This window comes from Ambystoma mexicanum, chromosome 6q (assembly GCF_040938575.1).
Source record: "Ambystoma mexicanum isolate Mex_15411 chromosome 6q, UKY_AmexF1_1, whole genome shotgun sequence".
Taxonomy (NCBI): Eukaryota; Metazoa; Chordata; class Amphibia; order Caudata; family Ambystomatidae; genus Ambystoma; species Ambystoma mexicanum.
This window is the reverse complement of record NC_090937.1, coordinates 463,441,195-463,464,807: the sequence shown is the minus strand read 5'-3', so window position 1 is coordinate 463,464,807 and position 23,613 is coordinate 463,441,195. Positions and strand designations below refer to the sequence as shown.

At 47.1% G+C, this 23,613-nt stretch overlaps 1 protein-coding gene across 1 annotated transcript in view; it reads left to right on the top strand.

Moving 5' to 3' along the window:
* The window catches only part of ARHGEF38 (Rho guanine nucleotide exchange factor 38), a 372,213-nt gene that overhangs the window by 310,007 nt on the left and 38,593 nt on the right, over positions 1-23,613 (top strand). The window contains exon 12 of the mRNA XM_069630953.1: positions 3,834-4,032. Coding sequence (XP_069487054.1) covers positions 3,834-4,032 — 199 coding nt within the window. The remainder of the gene's footprint in view (positions 1-3,833; positions 4,033-23,613) is intronic.

The following is a 23,613-nucleotide window of genomic DNA, read 5'->3' as shown; positions in this document are numbered from 1 at the left end:
TTATGTTTTTTTGTCTTTTAAAGGCAAACCGCGGGACAGATGTCTACATCCAGAACCTAAAGTAAAGGAAGACAAACTTACATGTGTGACGACATTTAGCCCCATCAGTAACAAACTTAGGAAAAGTATTAAAAAAAACTGGCATATTTTACTAACCCCAGATTTTGAACCAACTGTCCCGCGGTTTGCCTTTAAAAGACAAAAAAACATAAGAGATTTAGTGGTACATACTTATCCGAAAAAAGAGACGAGATCTAATCAAACGAACCTGTGGCATCTACCACCAGTCATCGGACATTTTAAATGCGGTAGATGCAGTGCATGTCCCCTTACAGGCAATATAAAATCCATTGACCTATATGGAAAAGACTGGGTCTTCCGCAATTTTTCTAACTGCAATTCAGCTTGGGTAATCTATGGTATCAAATGCCCATGCAACCTGATCTATATAGGGAAAACAAAAAGATGCATTAAACAACGCATAAGTGAACACAAATCTTGTTTAAAAAACAAAGTCGCCAACAAACCGCTAGTTGCGCATTATGAACAGCAGAAACACAAACATACAGACCTTTTTTGGTTTGTACTGCAAAGTATTCCAGCAACAGAAAGAGGGGGTAATAGAGAAACACTCAAGTCTAAGTGAACAACGTTGGATTTATTCCCTTAACACTGCCACGAAAGGGTTAAATAGTGCGGTAGAATGGAATACACTGATCTCTCTGAGATAAGAGCTTACCAGATAGTGGATACATCTTGTATTCCAGTTTTTAGAAAACTTTTTCACTTGTACTCATTGGAGATTTGGAGTATTTATAAACATGTACCCTCCACTTAGGCGCCTCCGTAAATTAACATCAATGCGCTCTTGATTGGCGCCTCTGTAAATTTACACCAATGCGCTCTTGATTGGCCTTTTCTGAGGTTTACTTTGACGCTGGTTAATTACTGTACTTCATATAAGTAAGCGGCCCCTTTAAGACACACTCACAGCCTGAGTATCAGGTGATCATGTGACTGATCACCTGATCAGGCGATCATGTGATTGATCACCTGATTCCAGCGGTACAAGATAAAATAGTCCTTTTGGCTGCAAGACGTGAGTACACCATTCACGGGAGGATACTTTCGGTTTGACCCACGTATTAAGCTGCTCCAGGTAAGGGTTGTATAATGAGTCTGTTAGCTCTTGGTCCACACATTTAGAACGCGATAATATGTGTTAATTTTTTTAAAAAATGGGGAAATGGATGTTTCCTTTTTCAGACAAACAACTGTTCGAGTTGCTTTGAAGATTCTTTGTAAACTTTGACACTGGATAAGAAAATAGGCAGAACCGCCTGAGTGTCTCAACGCATAGTAGATCTTATTGCTCGCAGAACTATTTTACCCCTAGTGAGGTGAGTTAACCGAACCAACTAAGTCGACTGAAGCGAGGCATTTTTTCCAATTTCTCTGTGTTGTCTATTTGTAGTTATCCCGTGATAAGATATATGAAAAATTGAGGTAATAATTAAAAACAAGATCAGTAAGCAGTCAAATATGAAAAATATACAGTTTGTCTGAAATAATACAGACTCGTGGAGACAATAAGTGACATAAGATTTGTTTTCCACTCAAATGTAGGTCCCATTAATTGTCGGGTCGGGTGAATAAACGAACAGGCGATCTATGCACCCCCGATGATAAGAAGTTCTACACTATCACAGCTATTTGTAGCCGTGTTTCTCTCACGTCCATTCAGGATGTAAGTTGTGGTCTAGTGTGATATATATTGTGTGCTTGGTGTCCCAAAAGTGGGACTTTAATGCTAGTTACGATGTGTTTTAAATATGTGTTTCTCTCCATTTTGCATGAACTTTCAAATTAGAGGAGATAGATAGCGTACAAACCTGTTAACATTGGCACAAATAATCTCTTACATTGGACAATTTATGTTATATTGGTATTTGAGACTATTGTTGCTTACAATATTTTTATATGCATTTTTTTAGACTATTCAAATTGATCGGGGTATATGAAAGAGATTTCCATTTTGAATAAAAGAAATTGTCTGTCCTGAAGAAGGCCGAAAAACCACAGGTGTTAAGACACTAGAGATAGTGTCTCAATCTCCAACAAGGCCGAAACATGTCGACACAAGACAAGACTTATTAATTCCTAAAGTCTAATATCTAGAATACGGCTGCACCAATACCAGCGAGTTCTCATTGTATTTTCTAACCCCTATCATGTTTTTAAGATTAGACTCAGCTGATTATGCACTTATTGATTGATATCTATATATCGTTCTTTTCTCTTTTTAATTTTCTAAATGTGCCTTTGACAATAAATTGATGTAGACTCATTTATGATTATTGATTCATGTGGAACTGTAACTATTAAGCTGGAAATAAACTTACTTGAAGATATCATAAAGAGCTTGGAACATGCTTTTTAACAGGAAAGGTCACATGGGTAGAGGGAGGCTGGACGAAATAAATGTACAAGCCATTGCACATTTCCCTGCAATAGATTTTTACTACTGGACTAGATTACTATTAATTACTGTGGCAATAAGACCCGAGGCGGCGGGCCAATACCACCCCAGGTAATGCCTGGGGCCGTAGTTAACGAAGCCCCCGGGCATTACCTGCGGCGGTATTGGCCTTCCGCCGAAGGTCTTATTGCCATTAGCACCCCGGCCCGTTGGATTGGGGTGCTAATGGCATTTTTTTTCTGTTTCGGCGCGTTTTGAAACCGAAAGAAAACAAAATAAAATTTAAAAAAATGGCCGCCGGGAAAGGGAAAACGTAGTCCGTTTTCCCTTTCCATGGCGGCCATCGGGAGCGGACGCGCTGGGAACACTAGTGTTCCCAGCGCGTCCGCTCCCGAAAAAAAAAAAGGAAAAAAAAGAAGCAGAAGGTAAGTGGGGTTGGGGCGGTGGAAGGGAGGGAGGGGAAGAAAAAAAAACGTACCTGCGTCCCTGCTGGGGGACGATGGAAGCCTCCAGCCGTGTGGAGGCGTGGAGCGGGGATGGCCCGCTCCGAGTCTCCACACTGCTGGAGCCTCCTATCGTTGCCCAGCGGGGACGCAGGAGCAAAAAGGTAAGTGGGGTAGGGAGGGGGGAGGGAAGGAAAAAGAAAGAGCTTACCCGAGTCCCCGGCGGGGGGCAAAGGCAGCTTCTCAGTCGTGGGGAGGCTCGGAGCGGGGATGGCCCCGCTTTGAGCCTCCTCATTGGCTGAGGGGCTGCCACGCCCTGCCGAGGACAAGGCGGCTGGAATCCCGGCCAGGAATTGAAGGATTCTCGGCCGGGTAATGACCCGGCGAGAGCCAATCCGAATGCTTGTTGCATTCTGATTTTCTCTCTCCGGGTACTGATGAAAATTAACATGTTCTACTTGTAATATTAAATTTATTATAGTTCGATTATCTGTTCCAAGCATTTTGAAAGCACCTGAAGGCTGATATGTCCTACCAAGATGTTGCTCACCGTGACTTTTGATGGGCAAATGTTGCTCGTTGCACACAAGTTTGGGTTTCGTAGGCAATATGCAAAATTAAAAGCAAATTGTAGGCTAAAAAGAGCAAAAAAAGTTTCAACTTCCGAGTGTCTCAATGGTTATTTCCACCTTCACCTAACGGGAAATGCCTTTTGTAAGGGGATCCCGTTGCTGTTTATTCATTGCATTAGTTTAATGCCTGCATCAAAGATTACTGCGCACGGCTTGTGTGACTGAGAATGTGGTGTGCTTATTGAATCAAAACGTACAACAAATGGAAGCTTGTGTTGCGAAATGTTGCCTTTGGCAATCTGCTTTAAGATGTAATGTTTCCTTATTGTATTTGTTAAGCCCGAAAGCCCACGTCAAACTGAAAGCCACAGGTCCAAGCTGCTGTCTACATACAGTGCCGAAAAGATTTACCAGGCCAAGCGCAAGTGCAACGCCACCCAGGAACTGGATATCGCTGTGTACGAGGGGGAGCTGGTGGCCATTGTGGAAGACAAGGATCCCCTGGGGAGCAGCAGCCGCTGGTTTGTGGACACAGGAAGTGAGTAGTATTTGCGCACGTTTCTAAATATTGACTTTCCCTTGGACTGCGTAGATTGTTTTTGTTCTTTCTGGACACCTCTGAGGCGCAGCCTGGTAATCGCTTCCCTGTGTAGGGCCCCTACCGTCCTCCAATTGTGTCCATAATTCGTGTACACACAAAGCACCTAGCAACTGAGGAACCGATTCATGTCTTGTCGCTGCTGTGCACACACCGGCTTCTAAAAGTGAATACACCAAAAGTGCGAGCACAGCCCCCTCTATTTCTAGTTGGGAAACACGGAGCACACAATACACGAAAAACAGGAGAGCTATCTCCAATCACGCCTGCTGCCTCCTACAATGAAGTTCCACCTTAAATAGTTATTTTGAATTGTAGGGCTCGTTACGAGTTGGGTGGACTTTTGCGCAGAAATACGGAGATGAATACCACCTCTGCCAGTGGTTTTTCGGCAACTCTACTCTTTTCTGAGTCAAACACTGGTGAAGCGGTATTTCTGGAAAACATCCAGTGGTATTCTGGCAATACCCCCTCCACCATTTGTAACCTCTGAAGTACTTTTATTTATTTTGTCCATGTCCATGTCCACCTTCAGCGTGCTGGTGGGAAAGTATACTGTGCAGAAGCGGCTCATATGATCAATACTGGCCCTTTTATGCATAACACTAAGGTGGTGGGTGGGGGACATCAAGATGAAACCAGATTTATTCAAGGGGGCCACTTTGGAATTTATACCTCCTATTCTGAGGTGGCAATGCCACGGAAAGTAAGTCTACTTACCTCCCAAGGCGCATGATATACTCAGTGGTATGTGGCAAATAACACTGGTTTTACCATTACCACCCAACTCATAATCAGATAATTACTTTTATCTATTAAATATAGTTGCAGCCGAATTTCTGCAGGATCATTCCCTTATTGTATCTGCCTAAAGGACATGCTCCCTGCCCTGTCGGATCTTGGAACTTCTTGACCCTTACCAGGTCAATAATCTCTCCTTACATCACCCAACCATCTTATTTCTTTAGTGTTCACATCAGGTGGCAATACACAGGCCTTCTCATGCAAATTGTGGCATGCATTTGGCATGGTGGCCCTTCCAACGCTCGCTTCCGTTTTTCTCACAATCACTCTTCTTTCAGTTTTTCCTCTTATCCCCCTTGCTTTCTGTCTATCCCTTTGTTGCCATCATGGCCACCACAAAGAAGTCCATCCCTTCCTATAATTTTATTTATTCAAATGATATGATAATTATTATATGATACTTCCATTCTGTGTTTTGACAGTAGGGAACTCAATGTAACCCTGCGTTCCTCAGTGACCACGCTGATCACTGTGCATGTTTCCAGTGCATGGAACTAGTGAGTATTCTTTTGTACAGGGCATGTCTCTGGGGTCTCCACCCACTCCCTTCGTTTTACCCACAGCAACATCTAATTTTCTAGAAAACTGTCTCTCACACTAACTTTCAGGTAATTCTTAGCATGGCAAGTTATTGCCTACCCTTTACTGGAAAATGCAAGCAAATCATTTACAATGTAAGGAGAGATTATTGTGCACCCTCTTCTTAAGAAACCCACTGCCGACCCCTCCTGCCCAGCCATCTATCACCCAATCTCCATCGCTCCCTTCCTGGGCAAGCTCCTGGAGAAACTGGCCATCTCCCAGCTTAATCTCCACACTGAATCTGTTGGTTGTCTCCATGACCATCAGTATGGCTTCAGAGCTGCTAGAAGCACGGGAACTGCTCTCCTGAACATCCGTGAAGACCTGCTCTCCAATCTTGACTTTAACACCCCTTGCGTCCTCATCCTGCTTGATCTCTCTTCTGCCTGTGACACTGTCAAACATGGCATCCTGCTCAACCGTCTCCGTGATAACCTGGGTATCACCGGTCAGGCTCTGGCATGGCTGACTTCTTTCCTCTGCGACTGACCCTCTCAGGTACAACTTGGATCCTTCCTCTCCGCTGTCTTTTCCTCTACCTGTGGTGTCCCCCAGGAGTCTAACCTCTCTCAATGGCTGTTCAACCAATACCTGGCACTCCTGGCCCACTGCATCGCCGCTCTTTGGACCAACTTTCAGTGTTATCCGGATGACACCCAGCTCATTTTCAGGCTACCCTCGGCCTCCTCCTCTACTTCCCTCACCTCTGACTGTCTGTCTACTATCCAGGAGTGGTGTGCCACCAATGACCTCTGCCTTAATGCCAGTAAGACTGAGATTCTCCTCATTGGCACACTCACTCCCTCCTTTCCTGTAGCTCTCTGGCTAGCCTCTCTTGGGCCTCTTCCTGCTCCCACCTGTGTGGCTAAAAACCATGGGGTCATCTTCGACTCTACACTCTCCTTCTCTCCTCACATCTCTGACGTCTCTAAGAAGTCACACTACCAACTGCACCTCCTCAGAGGTATTCTTCCTTTCCTCTCCTTCCCCCAGAAGTTCACTGTCTCCAGAGCCCTGGTTCTCTCTAGGCTGGACTACTACAACAGCCTCTTTCTAAATGTGCCTGCTTCTACTCTCCGCCCTCTGCAACTTATCCAGAACAGGACTGCGAGACTTGTCCTTGGCCTCAAGCCCAGGGATCGCATCTCTCCAGGACTGAAATCTCTGCACTGGCTCCCTGTGGCTGCGAGGATTAAGTTCAAAACCCTCTGCAGAGTCCACAAGGTCTTCTGGGGCCTAGGGCCTCAATTACCTTCAACTCTCTCTTCCTAAATACCTTCCTTCTCGAACTCTTTGCTCATCTGCCTCAAACTCCCTCAGGGTCAGTCGCTTCTCCAAGCAACGAGTTGGTGGTAGATCTCTTTCCTCGGCTGGGGCCTCCCTCTGGAACAGCCTCCCTGAAACTTGAGAAGAATCATCTTCGGTTCTGGAAGCACCTCAAAACCTTTCTCTTTGCTTCTGCTTTTTCTCCTCCTCTCCCTTGCTGACTTCCTGGCTGACACTGACTTTGCACTGGTTGCCTGGCCTCCCTCTGATCTCGGGCCCAGGTCCCCACCCCCAACCGCGTCAGTCGCACTCCTGCAGTGCCCCCCTGGCAACCCTGCACTTAGGGACTGTTTTCTGTATCCCTACAGTCCCACTACCAGCTCTTGACACCTGTTGTCTGCACTTACCCTTGCACTTGCCACCTGCTGGCCGTACTTTACCTATTGTTGTTTATTTTCTTATCCCCTGTACTGCACTGTCCGCTCCCCCTTCCCACACCGCACTTCTCCCCCCTCCCCTTCACATGCACTTGCATGATCTGAATGACACCTGGCCTAGTAGGATCGTTGTCTGTCTTCCCTCTGTTCCCCTCCCTTGCCTTATCGTGCCTTGAAACACCTGTGGATAGGCGCGTTATAAATGCCATATCATATCATAATCAGATCCCAGGACCACATTGGTTCGCGCATGCATACACTAGAGCATCCTAACCTGATGGAGAAGTTGGCAACACCACTTCAGAGCACTCATCTGACTCCACTCACATCTATCACCCACTACATCCAAGTCAACGCTCCATCCTGATGCTGGAATCCGGCCTATTTGGTCATGTTTTATTGCACAGCAAATGTTCCTTCAGACAAAGATACATCACTATAAATTCATTTTAAAGACAGCCGTATGCTACACAAAACATGAACATTGACATGGTCACCTTTCTTTTTCATGCAGAGCCAATGTCACTCCCTCGCCCACCTAAGAAGCTGGTGAAAGGACGAGGGCAGTTGATTGTTAACCTTGGACGGAGAAGAGGAGGGACAGTTGTCTCTGCCAATCAAATTCTCCCCTGCCTCGGAGTTAGTCTGTTCCAACGTTAGCCATATTCTGCTTCTAACACCTCACGTCCTTCACCTTCTTTCTGTCACCTTACCACAACCTGTTGCATCCTTGAACATGCATGGTTTAATCCAAGTGTACTCGCAAACATTTTCTAGGTGGCCAAAATGTTTGGTTTGGGGGCCGCATTGATCGCTCACTGCTGCCCAATACTCAAAACCCCCCAAAAAATGTATACTTCAGGGGGGTGACAGAATGGCATTGACAACCAGCTAGCAGGGACTACTTTGCACTCTTGGTGGCCTAAATCCTGAAGCTCATCAAATTCGCTTTATATACCTGAATTAGATTTCTGGATGTAGCATGTTCACTGGTATGTTATCAGCTTTACCGAGAGGGGAAACCGCTGCTCTGATGCTGCTGAGTGATCCCCAGGATCCTGCTGGTAGTCCTTCTGCATCGGCTGTGCTGTGCAAAGGAACGGAAAATGACTTGTACATCAGTCTGACAGCCAGCTCCTTGGCCTGTGCTGTGGCATAACCCTTGCTTTCTCTGCAGGTCGGCCTTTGGATTAAAAGGGAGAGAGGGTGTTGTGGATCCCATGCCTTCTGGATTACCTGATAGTGCCAGGAAGTGGGAGCGCTCTGCCTCATGCTGTGGTGTAGCCAAGAGTTTGTGCCAGAGTGTGGTGACCTTTTCATCTGTTGCCTGTATCTCTGCTAGTGTGCTGGCAGAGTGTTTTGTCCTCGGCTCGTGCTTTGCTTAAGTCTTGTAAGCTGCGCTGGGCATGGGGCTCAGTGAACTGGCAGTCGGAGCGATCCTGAAGCAGCCTTGTGGCAGGCCTAGTTTAATCATGGAGATAAAAGTAGGATTGCTGGTGTGATCAGTAATCGTGGTGTCCATTTTGGTGTGGGCTGCCAGTTGTTTTGGCAGCAAAGTCAAATAGGCCGAGTTGCCTACACTGGATATGGGCCTACTGGCCAGACATTTCACATATCCTGGCACCCTGAAAGTATCACAGAGAAGAGAAGCATACCATGGCCCCCTGGTTATTGGTACATTGTGGATATAACTTATTTGAAGTTCTAACAGTTTGCTGTTGCTGTGAACATACATTTCTGGTATCGCTCAAAGTGCTAAATGTGCAGGAATACGGTGAGAAGAGGCTGTGCAGCAAGAAGCAAACAACATTAAAGAGGACTGACCAGGTGAGACCAGCATCTCCTGATGACAGCATTGAAGGATCAGCCAAGATTGCCCTTCGCACAAAGGAACTGAAAATGCAAATTTCTGAAGGAATTGAGAAGCCAAGTGATCAGATAGACTTCATAGCACATAGTGTCAAGGTGATAGGCAAGCTATGGATAATCTCAGGCAAAGGACGACTGATGTGGAGCAGAGCGCACCCACTGTGGAGGATACTGTGGACAAACAAATGCATGCCTTTGCTCAATTTACAGCCAACTTCAAGAGATTTACTGGCAAACTTACTGATTTTAGAGGATCAGTCAAGCACAAATAACATTGGGATGCTGAGCTTTCCAGAGGGTCACGAATCCTGTCCAATGGACATATATCTGGGAAAATGAATCCCAACATAATTAGAAGATAATGCTCCATCCAGTTCTATTACAGTGGATAGAGCTAATTGTATGCCCAGGCAGGGGCCTGTCCCTAGGACATCACCAAGAGCATTGATAATGGAACGGCTGTCGGGAAGAATGCTGAGATCAAATACCAAGGAGGAAGAATCTCTTTTAATCCAGACTACAGTGTAGAGATGCAAAAACAGAAACGGTCCTTTGAAACTGTGAAGAGGAAACAGAGAGGTGATCATCAGCTATGCCCTGCGTCCCCGGCTAGATTGAGGATGGATATGACTGGCAATTGGCACTTTTTCACGCAACGGCAAGTGACGCTGCATTACTTGATGGTGGAGTCCATGACTTCTCATAACTATGTGTTGGTTGTCTGCTTGGTGAGTCATTGCATTTAAGGCTAGGATTTCAATGCTTATAGTGCTGTATTAGGAAGAGACAAATATGTAGGAGACACAAATTAGCAGGTGGAAAGAGTGGATAACTTGTGATTGTTACCAATTCTATTATTTTGGGTCACATTGTACCATTCACAAGGCTTGGCTTGTCCCATGTGGGTGTCCCTTGTGGAGGAGAGTGGAATCGCTGTTTCCCAACTGACACTGCCACTGCATAGGCTGACACCTACTGTTGGTCTTGGAATTAGGGATAGCTAAGTTGATACATGTGTAAAAGGTAGGCTGGTGGAGTAGATATCCCTATAAATGTACAAATGGCACTGAAATAAAATAGGCCCACCACTTGAGAAACGAGCACACATGTGTCCGGAAAGCAAGTTTATTGTACAATCAGCTGGGAGGAGCTAGCTGGGAGAGTCTCACTGAATCACACAAACACTTTACGTTATATACATTTTGCAACAGTTAAAATACTCCCACATATTTTATTACAAGTCATCCCCGACACATGATCGGTCAAACCTACACAAAAGAAATGCAATCTTCTCTAATTCCCACATTCTCATTGATGACTTTTGGTTAACTACCATCATCAGATCATATTCGTAGCACACCCCTTTTCCAGAGTCTTCTGTTATAGGTCATCCCTTTTCCAGAGTCTTCTGTTATAGGTCATGACATCATCACATAGTTACACATTCACATACAAACATAATTCACTCCAAGTTCCAGCTGGCCTGGGACGTTCTAACCCCAACGTGCTGTACATGGTTTACAAGAATACTTCAAACAATATGAGGCGGAGGGGAGAATAAACAAGTTCCCTTTGAACTGGCGATAACTATCTCAACCGCCCAGACTTGCTGGCGTCCTTGGAACACTCTAATTTAAACTACTATTAATTCAACACACATGGCCTCCGGACACAACCTGAGAAAATAATTGAAACCCACAAAGTTTCGATCAACTCTGCCCATAGGTGTCCCTTCACCCCAGGTTTATTGCTCAGACACAAACAGATGGTTGGACCTATCTTGACAATGAATAACAGGCTCTCATGCACTGAAAAGATTGCAACTCATGTCCGCGATAGTTCTAACTGGAAAAAAAAAATGGCCTGGCTGTAACCGACCATCTGATTGTTGCAGCTACTCCTTGCCTTCCCTCGGCCTTCAACCCTGGCCAAACCAGTTTTCCCACTGTGAAAAACTAGAGGGTGTTTCACAACCTAGTCCCCGGGATTCCGTATCAGGTGGCCAGGGAAAGGCCATCGCTTTTGGATCCGGATCCTGGAGGGTGGACAAGCAAGGGAGGATCACCTGGGTAGGGGGTCCTCTGGGAGTGGGGGAGAAGCACCCAATGGTGAAGATAAAACGTGGCGCACACAGGCACACTTTGAGTGAGGCTGGATACAAGTAGGAACAGCTCTTCCGAGGCTGAGGCGAACCAGGCTGTGGAAGGTGGAAGGCCAACGGGCTGATGACAGTTGAGAGGATCAAGAGAAAGCCAGGCAAGATTTACATGCTTTCGGGAGGCCGTGAGCATTCAAATAGCAAAGCCAAGCGAGCAGAGGAAAAAAACCTTCAAGTTGCCGAAAAGCAAACCGAAACCCTCCCGGTTGAACGGCAAAGTTGGGAAGGAGCAGAAGAGGCATTGTAAACGGCCTTGAGCTGCATGAAAGAAATCCGGTTAACATCGCTGGTGATTCATCGAGGGGAAACAAAAGTCTGGTTGATGTTAAAGGGAAAGTGACTGTAATTGGAAAGTTGAAGGTTGCACATGTGCTGATAAAACACGAATTAAGAGTTTTATTGTTGAAAGACAAGGATACAAAGTAGCAGAGTGGTCCTGTGAGATGAAGTCGCACATTCAAAAGTCTCTGTGAAATGTTTGTGGACAATGAAAGATATTGCAAGCAGACAACAAAGGAAGCCACGATAAGGAAAGAAAGTTGAATAAGAAAAAAGTGACATTTGTGAAGTGTGAAATAAACCAAGAGGCAATTGGTATTGAATATGAACTTTGAAACTAAAAGAAAACAAGAACTACACATACCAAGAGGTTTTGGTATTACCCAGGAACTTTTGAAAAGGCCAAGAGGGCAGACTAAAGAGAGGGAGGATCAGAAGGACCTAGAAGTATTGGTTCCACAAGATGCTGCTAATTGTGAAAAAAAGGATTGCTGAAATCCTACAGTACTCCCTCTCCCCACTCTCCTCATATGGTTATACCATACTTTATCTGCTGCAAAACCATGTGCATCTACTATTGAATCTGAATTTACATCATTATTGTCCATTAAGTCAGAATCCCTACTTAGTGACCACAATAATATTTGATCAAATTGTACAATACTAGATAAGTTTAAACCATTCAAATCCATACTGTTTGCCATCTTTGAACATGATAACAAGAGAAACAAAAAAGACATAATCCATCATCCTAATATACATTTTAAATCCAAAGTTTCTTCTTATTCTTGAAAATTAACAATTGCTGGTTTCTATTCACCCCCCACCCCCTTTTCACTGGAATGAACTGCAAATCCTTAGGGCATACTTAACTTTGAGCTTGCTCCTGTGCCGGTGGAGGGACACCAGTATTCCTTCGTATGTCGCTGATGTGGACCCAGCTCTTGCTGCCCTCCTCCTTCACAGCAGTCGGAGTTGCAAAAATCATGCGGTGCATCCCATGGAAACGCCGCTCATTCCAGCGTAGCACAAAGAAGTAGACAAAAACTAGGTCCCCATGGAACAGTCGTTGCTGATGCAGATCGTCCGATTCTTTGCCTCTTTCTCAAGTAGGCTGTTGGTCATAAGACGCAACCTGTAAAGATATAATTTTGGTTAAGGCCCTAAGATACTCCCTAAACTCCTCACCAAGGATCTCTGCAGATTTATGTGCATCTGATGCTGTGCGTGCACGTGAAAGCAGAGTATGACCTACGCCTAGACACAATTTCATGAGGGCCAATGTGGTGATCTTTCTCTGGCCGATTCCTCAAATAAAACAACAATTGGTAGGCAACTGTGCCAGTTTGGGGGGGCGTGGCTTGGAAGCCATGTGAGAAAGACACGTCTGTACGGGGGCTCCCGCAGATCCGTACATTATCCGACTGAAAACCGTGCAAGGACCGATGCGATTCGGTGGAGATGGTGATGACTGCGTACATGAAGATCGGCTGCACGTGTGGATACTTTTTTACACGGGTTCGCACTGCGAATGTGTAGTTAGAAGCTAAGTGAAGATTTGGAGGCGAGACCTCGACGGATGAGAAAATGGCCGCCGCCGTTTGACGAGGGGACAAAGGAGTGGTGGATCGGGACCCCAGTGGTGGTTTGCACAACACACGTGCGCCCCCGGGGCGTTACGAAGGGTGCAGCGCAACCTAGCCCACCTTGGGATAGCGGTGGACAACAACAGTAGCTCAGATGGTCGGGTGGGCCGGAGAACAAAGGGCCCTCAAGACGGAGCTTTGGTGAGTGGGCATAGTGCCTCCCTGCCTCGGACCTGAGCGTGGCCAGAAGGACGCTTCTGACGGGAGACATGTCGAATAAGCTCCTGAGAGCAAAGAATAAACAACCCACGCTCGACGAATACGCCAAGACACCGCCCGGCCCGGACGGAGCCAGGAGCAAGGAGAAGGCTCAGGCCAAGGAGATGGCCGTCGGGGGTGCGAACCAGGAGGTCCTCGCTGCAATCGCGGACCTGAAAATGACGTGGGAGACCAAGCTCCAGCTCGCTGTGGCTGAACTGAAGACCGCGATGGAACTACAGGTTGGGGCGGTGCAGGAGGACGTGAACCTCCTAAGGCAGGACATGCGAGCCCTGGCAGAGCGCACGGAGACATTGGAAAAGGAAGTGGGCCCAACCGCGGCGGACTGCACAAGCGTGATCTCCATGCCCTGGTGCAACGTGTGGGCAACTTGGAGAGTAGGGCTGAGGAGGCGGAAGGACGCGCCCGGAGAAACAACGTCCGCATTGTGGGCCTGCCGGAGGGGGCTGAGGGCCAAAGTCCCACGGAGTTCATTGAAAACTTGTTGCTGCAGGAGATCACGGGGGGCGCCCTGTCGCAGGGGTTTGCGGTGGAGAGAGCGCACAGGGCCTTGACTAGGAAGCCACTGCCGGGAAATCCGCCCAGGCCTGTGATCGCCAAGATCCTCAATTACCGGGACCGGGAAAGGATCCTTGAACACTTCCGCAAAGGGGGCACTATACGACGAGGAGAGGCGACCATAACTGCTTACCCCGATTATACCCTGCAGGTACAGCGCAGTCGCATGAACTTTGGATCGGTTAAGAGGCGATTGCGGGAAGCTGGGTATAAATACATGTTACTCTACCTGGCCAAACTGAAGATTTTCTTTAAGAGCAAGATGCTGTTTTTTGACACTCCGGAGGATGCCATGGAGTGGCTGGATGCGCAAAACTGCCCTCAGGAGCCAGATGTTCGGACGGCCGATGGAACGGGACGAGATAAGTGACGCTGCGGGCCCGGTCGGGCTATGAACATTGGGACTGGAATATAGTCTTTGAATTTGTTTTAGAAAGTGTACGCGTTAGTAGTTGGGAACATGGTCCGTGTGCACGGATATGGATGTGAGGGAGAGGAGCCTCCAGGGGCCGTTCTTTGTACCCCAGTTTGAGTTTAGGTTAGTCACTGTTAGTGGGGTGACACCCCGCCGGGTTCTCTACTCGGGTTTCCGGAGAGAACCGAACACGGGGATGCCTGAGATCCAGGGATGGAGCTGGGCAGTTGGTTGGGTTAGGGGGGTGGGGTGTGTTAGTTTTTATATGAGCCTGGGGGTGAAACTGGAATTGGGTGTCTGCGAGGTGGGGGGGAGGCGGGAAGCCCTGGGAGGGAGGTGGGAGGTACTGATAGACCATGGGGGACCTTAGGATATTAACGTGGAACGTGAGAGGGCTTAACAGCTACCTAAAGTGAAACAAGGTCATGTTGTACCTGAAAAGGCAAAAGATAGATGTGGCCTTGTTACAGGAGACGCATCTGACACGGGAGAAAATGGAACTGGTGGGGAGGAAGTGGAAGGGGACAGTAGTGGGATCTACATACTCCGCCTATGCTAGAGGTGTGCTGGTTTGGGTGGCACCACATGTCCCATTTAAGCTACTTGGGGAGGTTGTGGAGTCCGATGGGAGGCTGGTCATGGTAAGGGGGCTTGTGGAGAACAAAGTAGTGTGTATTATAAACACTTATGCTCCCAACCAGGACACAGCGACATACTTTAGGACACTGTGCACGAGACTTGGCGACGGGATGGGGGGTACAGTGATTTGGGGCGGGGACTTCAATTGTGTACTGAACCCCAGGGAGGATAGGTCGGATGACAAGATAGACAAGCCCAGCACGGCGGCTAGAGTATTGCAGACGTTGCTGGTGGACTTTGGCCTGGTAGATGTGTGGAGAGCGAGTCACCCTGGCGTGAGGCAATACTCGCATTATTCGGCCCCGCATCAACTGCACACGAGGCTGGATTACTTTTTCGTCACTCCAGACGTTGTCGCGGAGTGCGACCATATAGACTACAGGGCGAGAGTCCTCTCGGACCACTCGCCCCTGGTCTTGCGATGGCAGCTTTACCTCCCACGAGCGCGCATTCCAACATGGCGCCTTAGGGCGGAAGCGCTCAGGGACCCAGTCTTCAGAGAAGATATGAGGGAGGAGATAACTGCTTACTTTGAGGTGAATACAGGGAGTGTTAAGTCGGCTGGTACTTTATGGGAGGCCTTTAAGGTGGTAATGCGGGGGGTCGCCATTGCGAAGTCCAAGGGGCTGATGGGGGGGGGAGTCCTAGCCGATCTGCATAAGGCTGAGACTGAGTTGGAAAGAGAGCTGGAAGAAGGTGGGATCGATACGGAGGCGGTCTCTAACCTGCAACAGAGGTGTGCGGAACACTGGGACAGGCTCTGTAATCTGAACTACAGAAAGTATATTGAGAGACTACATGCGGGGGGGGGGACAAAACGGGCAGGCTCCTAGCTTTGCTGTATAAGAGTGAGACCCCGAGACCCCCGATCCGATCGGTGATCACTGAAAAGGGCGAGGAGGTGGACACCCAAGAAGGTGTAAATGGGGCATTCGTGGAATATTGTCAGGCATTATACGAGGATCGTGAGGGGGGGAGCCGGGAGGAGATAGATGAAGTACTCGAAGACATAGGCCTGCCCAGGATAAGTGATGCAGAGCGAGAGGAGTTGGATGCTCCGATCACTCTGGAAGAGTTGAAAGAGATTGTGAGGCAGTTACCTACTTGCAAGGCCCCAGGGGCGGATGGGTTCCCCAGTGAATTTTATAAAGCGTATGGGGAGGAGGTGCTCCCACCCATGCTGGAGATGCTTAATGAAGCGTTCGAAGTGGGGCGGCTGCCGGAATCACTCAGGGAGGCGATTATAATACCGCTCCCCAAACCCAATAAACCGGGACACGATTGTGGCTCCTACAGGCCCCTGTCGATGCTGAACCAAGACAGCAAGATCCTAACAGCTGTCCTGGCGGCCAGAATGCGGAGAGTGATCAGCAAGTTGATTCATCCTGACCAGACGGGCTATGTCCCGAACAGGAATATCACTCACAATCATAGACGCCTTCACAGGGTGGTTGAATGGGGATGTGGCGACGACAGCGAAATGGCGATAGTGGCGTTGGACGCGGTTAAAGCGTTCGACTCTGTTCGGTGGCCGTGGTTGCTGGCGGCTCTGGGACGGTTTGGAATGGGACCAGGCTACATTAGGTGGGCCGAGATGTTATATAGTGCACCTCTGGCCAGGGTCCGTACGGGCGCAGTGGTGTCAGACAGATGGCAGTTGGGCAGAGGCACTAGGCAGGGGTGTCCTTGGTCCCCAATGTTGTATATATTGGCCCTCGAACCCTTAGCAATTTACCTTCGGCAGCAGTATGACCCGGTGGGTATTGAGGTGGGAGGGGAGTGTCACCTTATATCCCTGTATGCAGATGATATGCTGCTATACCTGAAATACCCGGAAGAGAATTTGCAGTATGCCTTTGAGGTAATGGAGAGGTACGCCTGGCTGTCCGGTATAGCAGTAAACCCCTAGAAATCCATATTATTTCCGCTGGGCGGTTATGTGGGGACTCCCGTGGAGAGGTTGCCAGTGCTGCAGATCCCGTGGGCGACAAGCTCTTTCCGGGACCTGGGAATTGACGTGTATCACATGACTGAGGAGGAACATAAGCATAACACCGAATTAGCTGTGGGGAAGATTGAGAAGTGCATGAGGTTCTGGGAAAGATTGCCTTTAGCGATGATGGGCCGGGGAGCTATGCTCAAGATGGTGGTGCTGCCCAGGCTTTTGCATTACTTTAATAACATCCCTTATATGATACCTAAGAAGTTTTTTGTGAGGTTACATAGTGTATGTAGGGATTTCCTATGGCACGGCACACGCAATAGAGTCGCACTGTGGAAACTGCAGAACTTTTACGAGAAAGGTGGCGTGAAACTGCCGAACTTTGAGGCCTATTATGTGGCTGCGCAATTGCAATATGTGGCCAGGTGGCTCTCGGATGACAAGACCCCTGAACACAGGCTGCTGGGGAGGGACTGTTCCCCTTTTTATTTGCGAGAGGTGATCTGGGTGTCCAATGCATGTATGAGGGAACGTCCTAGGATGCTGGTCTTGGGCAGGAACATGTGGAGGCGAGCCTGCCAGATGATGGGTGACCCCTTGCCGTGTGTGCCACAGTTGCCACTGGTCGCACTGGCGAAGGAAGACGGGCAGCTAAGAGCAATCCTTCGGACATACTGGGAATCAGTGGGGTTGGTCACCATGGGAGACATCTGGCAGGACGGGACCCTAATGGAGTTCGAAGAACTAGAGGCTGTGTCGGGGCTGCACAGGGGTCAAAACGTAACATATCATAGGGTGGTGCGGGAGATCCGGTGTTCGTGGCCTGAAACTACCTTGGCCGATGAACCGGATGCTACGTTGGAGATAATATACGACACATCGGAGGGTGGGCATGAGGTCTCCAGGTTGTATGAGATGCTAATGACAAAGGTTGGGAAGGATTTGGGGCACTTGAGACTGGAATGGGAAGCAGAGATGGGGGCCCCGATGGCGGATGGGTTGTGGGAACGCGCCTTGGGGTACCACAAAAAAGTATCGAGGAACGCCAGGTTTAAGCAGATACAGCTCTATATTACGCACAGGGCATATATGACCCCCCTGAGAATATCCAGATTTCGAGACACTGGGCGCCAGGCGTGCCCCAAGTGTAACGAAGAGAATGCGGACATGACACACATGTTCTGGGCGTGCCCAGTGATCGCAAGCTACTGGGGCGAAGTGGCGCAGAGGCTGGCAGGAAAGGGTATTACGCTCAAAGTGGATTCAGCCTGGGCCTGTCTGCTGGGGGGGTATCCCAGAGCGCGTAAGCTCCGACATGTCGAGAAACTTAAAGATCTGGCTTATGTGCTTGCTAAACGTAGGATTGCCATGGGGTGGAAGAAATGTCATAAGCCACGAGTGGAGGTCTGGTGGAGAGATCTCCAAAAATGGGCTGATGCCGAGACAGCGGCGTGGCGGGATGCCAGTATGGCAGGGGAGGAGGAAGAAACGGGCTCCCTCACGGCATGGAAGTTATTGATAGCCGAGCTGTTTGGAACAGGGTCGGTCTCGGCTGGATCTGAGGGCGATGATGCCCCACCGCACGGAGCGGATACCGATGGCGGACACCACACAGGCTCATAGGGGGGAGGGATGGGGATTGCAGTGTTTATTTTTGGGGTTTTTTTTTTTGTTCTTGTTGTTTGGTGTGTCTTATTTATGTTTTGTTGTATTGTTGTTTGGTTTACATAAAATAAAAATATATTTAAAAAAAAAACTGCCAGTTTTTATATCAATAGATATTTTCAACAATCGAGACTTGAGAACACCATTTAGCCTATCCACTACTCCGTTGGCCTGAGAGTGGTACACCAAACAAATCTTGTGCTTAATACCAAACAGTGAAGTAATCTCTGCGAACAAGGCATTAAAGAATTAGTTCCCACTGTCTTTAGAACCGCACAAATTACCCACTGTGGAAATACCTCCCTCACCACAAATGTTGCTGCAGACTTAGCATCAGGGTGTACACAGAGACCAACCTCAAGCCATCAGGAAAATGTGCAAACTACTACTATGAGGTAACAACAGTTATTACATTTCTGCACCATATCTATGAAATCAAAATGGAGCTCCTGAAATGGCCCAGAGGGCCTCGGCAAAACTCTCCTTACTGACCTCATGGTGTTTGTTTCCAGGATTGAATTCCCTATGAACTATGCAGTTCCCTAAAAAACTACTTACCTGTTCTTAGAAGTTTAGTATGAACCACTAATCCTGGAGCTCTGCCGGGATTTGTCGCTGAGAAGTGTGCGACAGATAATGTAGTTACTCTAGAGCTACAAGAAACTCATCTAAGTGCATTAATATCTTCCCTGTAAGTTTAGGTCTCCACAGCAAATCTGTGGGTGAGAGGGTACATCCTCTTTGCCCAGAGCTTCTTTTCATACTTAGGTGCATCTTCATAATTTGAAGCAAAGGGACTACAGTGTACGGGACTGGCAACTTTACCTGCTGGGACGCGGTTTCCATTTTCTGGGGATCTGGGAATGGCAAATATGCGGCTTCTTTCACCGCCCTGTCTGCGGCATAGTTTCCAAGTGCTATTGGGTAAGTACGATTAGTATGCGCAGAACATTGAACAATCCCTACCTCTGTGGACAGTGTTAGTGCTTTGATTAATCTGGACAACAGCACAGCATGCTGGACAGGGGTCCCGTTAGATCTCTTAAACCCTCACTTCTGCCACCTTGACAAGCCTGAAAGCACAGTGGAGGTTACATACGCAGAGTCAGAATAAATAGTGACTGCCTTTCCCTTGCACTTTTCTAGCACTCTATGTGCCACTAATTCTGCTGCTTGCGTGGAGTAATGCAAAGGCAACTGTTTCTTCAGTCTGACCTGGTATTCCCCATCCACAAGGCCCACAACGGCTGCATCCGTATGCCTCTCACCAGTGTCCTGATTGATTGCTGAGGAACCATCAACAAAAAGAACCTCACCTCCCTCCAAGGCCTCCTCCTTAACACTCGTCCTCTCTTCCTCTTCTCCCTCATAAGTCGCACAATCTTGGACAATATCATCAGGTTTCACTGACTCGGCTACAAATGTGGCAGGATTGACTAGGTGAAACCATAGGGGATGTATAGATGCATTCGATAGAATAACCTCATACCCCAAGACTCTTTGGCTCATCAAAGTCGACTTGGATTTTTCCAAGATCGCAAAGACTGCATGCTCCACGTACAATGTCACTGGGAAACCCATTGTAATAGTTGAAGACTTTTGAATTGCAAAATCTGCTGCCGCTAAAGCTTGTTCAAAAGGGAACTGTCCTTGCATCACTGGGTCTAGGAGTCCACTATAGTATGCTAAAAGTGTATGCCCTAACAAAGTTTGCTGGGCCAAGTTCAAGTGAAAAAACGGATAAAATGTTTTTTTTGTAATTTGGGGTCGCCAAGACCAGAGAATTGCTGATCGTGACTTTGAGTTCCCGAAAGCAAGTCACCATGTCCTCAGACCATTCTATCAGACCTTTGTGCTCCTTTAAGCCCCTGCAGTAAGGGCCCAGTGTAACTAGAGCAGTCAAAAATCCATGATCTACAATGGTAGTGGTGGTGCTGCATTTGTTTCAGTGTGACTGCCCAGTGCGTATTCTGAACTGCGGAGGCTCTCTCTGGCATTACCTTCCTTCCTGTGGGCAATATCACTTGCCCCAAATATACTTGCTCTGTCTGGCAGTATTGCAGTTTGTCTTTGTCCATTTTGTACCCCTTCTCCGCAAGCCGGGTGAGGAGCATTATCGAATCTCCTCTCAACACTTCTCTTCTGAAGTGCTACAAACTTGTAAGTCGTCTACATATTGAATTACTGTACTGGACACATGTAAATTCCCCAAATCCATTTGAACCACAGTACCCCGGGGGCAACCTCTTGTGCTAGAATCTCTGCCCAAAATGGGTAAATGCCATGAGGTACTGAGAATCGGGGCGTAAGGGGACCAAATGCATTCTTCAAATCAATCACTGTGAAGTGGGTTGACCCAGTAGAGATATTACAGAGAATGGTAGCAGGATTCGGTACCACCATGAATTCTGCCTCAACAATATTATTGAGAGAGCGCAAATCTTGGACCATCCTCCAACTGGGCCCCTTTGCTTTCTTCAAAGGGTAGATGGCTGTGTTAAATGGGGACACATGTATTCTGCCTTAATGGTCTCATAAATCCCTTTGTCAGCCTCTCTAGATGTAGGATACTGCTTAACCCATGGCAATCTCGCACGAGGTTTAAATTGTATTCTTACCACTCCAACACTCTAACAGACCCACACCATGATGATTGCTGGTCCATAAATGGTCTGGCATTTTCTCCAAATCCTTCTCCCAATTTGGCGATGTATTGGTCTTCCCTTTGCTCTATCGCTATTGGCAAGGCACCCCAATGTCAAAGACCATCTCTCCTGTGTCTTTGAACAATCCATAAAGTATCGGTCAACTCTACCCTTAGGTGTCTCTTCACCACAGGTTCATTGCTCAACCACGAATAGATGGCTGTACCTATCTGGACAATGAATAACAGGCTCTCATGCACTTAAAAGATTGCATCTCCTGTCCGCAGTAGTGCTAAGTGGTAAAAACCCAGCCTGGCTGTAACCAACCACCTGATAATGTTGCAGCTACTCATTGCCTTCCCTCTGCCTTCAACCCTGACCAAAGCAGTTTTCCCAGTCACACAGAGTTCACCTCGTGCACCCTGGCTGCAGAGCCTCACCAAACTATGGAAGAGCAACCGGCATACAGACTTTTACGTATCCACCATGTACCCCAAACAAATGTCCCTTGAGATCCATGTGTATAGGTGCGTTATAAATGCCATATCATATCATGTATGTATGTCAGTCCATGCATGTTTTAAAACTACTGCTTCCTCTTCACAGTGGTTTCTTCGTGACAAATCCCCTTTCTCGCATGCGCATTATGAAGCTCCTCGTAGCCCAGCTTCTAGGCGCTTCGTGGCACACCATACCCAGATTTTATTTATATTTCATCTGCGATTTTGATATTTATCTTGCTGTGTGCATGCACTCTAAAATGTATCAATTCAAACACAAAGTAACACTAAAAGTACACATATCCCATTCCCATTAACAACATAACAATGTAAAACTGTAACATTGCACCAATTTAGCCGTTCCCTCAGTGAACAATATGGCACGCACAACGTGAACCCCTCTTTCTCATTGGGACCTTTATCAACTACCCCAACACCTGAATGTTCTTGGTATTACCAATGCTGTTAAAAGACAGCAGCTATTTCAATACTTCTGTAGATAGGACGTGAAGATCGATATTCTACGGAAAACTCATTTAACCATGGTAAAAAGTAAGAAACCCAATTCTGAATGGTGTGGACATGTGCATGCTTCATGCGTCATATAATCTGTCAGGGGTACATTGATATGGAGAAGTCCCAATGTTCCTGCATTGATCAACAAGTCAATAATTGACCAATTGAGGAGATATGTAGCACTTGCTAGGTCTGTCATGGGCAGAATACCGTCTATTAAATTATATTTGCTCCAAACATTGATTATTCTGCCTTCTTTAATATGCTACTGAGATCAACGTTTCTTAATCTGAGGTGGAAACTTGAGTTGCTTACTTGATAGAAGCTTTGAGAGTTTAGGGGTGGGGCACCACATCTGTTAATTTGGCACCTATGGCTTTATTAGATGTCACACAATTTGGTGTAATGGACCAATGGCATTCTATTTGTGAGTACACAACTCCTATACAAGGATATATTTTTTTGGTTCATAAGGGTTCAGTGAGGTCAAATATTTGCACAGAACCTTCTCAGATCACTCCCCCTAAAAGAAATATATACATGTGGGGATACAGCATGTCCGAGGTGGGGATTAAGGGTAGAAGCACTTGTACCCCTAATTAGGGAGGCATGCTATAATTTCTTAAAGGACAATCCAAATGCTCCCATTAGTCATGGAATAAAATGGGATGGTTTAAAGTTGCCATGCGGGGTTGTGCATGTCCACCTCATGTGGCATAAGGAAAGTACTGATTAAGGATGTGGAGGCACTGGAGTCCCAGGTGGCCGAACTTGATTTAAGGATAGTTCTTACACCAGATCCTAAAGAGGAATAACCTTTTATGATTGGGAAATTGTACGCAGCATGAAAAAGGAAATAAAACAGGATTACAACAGGATTACAAAACATGTGTCCAAGGCTTATGATGAGGCAGACAAGGGGGACGAATGCTGGCATGGTTGGTGAATAGAGGTCATGTTCCTTCTTGTTTTAGCTGTATACGCAGTAACTGTGGTGTGGTCAGTTGTGAGCCAGAGCAGATTAACATGATTTCTGCTGAGTTTTATGGAGACTTCTTTGTACGACTGATTTGTCCTGGTATTGAACAGGTTCACAAGTTGCTTGTGGAGACCATTTTACCATACGTTAATGATGATTAATCTGTTGTCATGGGTGCCCCTCACTATTGAACATATTAAATGGGCTATAGAACTATGCGCAGGAGAAGAGCTTCAAGTGGAGACAGACTACCAGTGGAATGTTATTATACATTTAATAAGGTAAATACATTGGAATAGGCTGATCCTTTGCTATTTTTCTGGATGTTGTGCAGCTACTTATGTAGGTATTTCCATCAAACTGAATTTGGAGGTGTTTAAATATCTGGGTGTGCAAATTAGT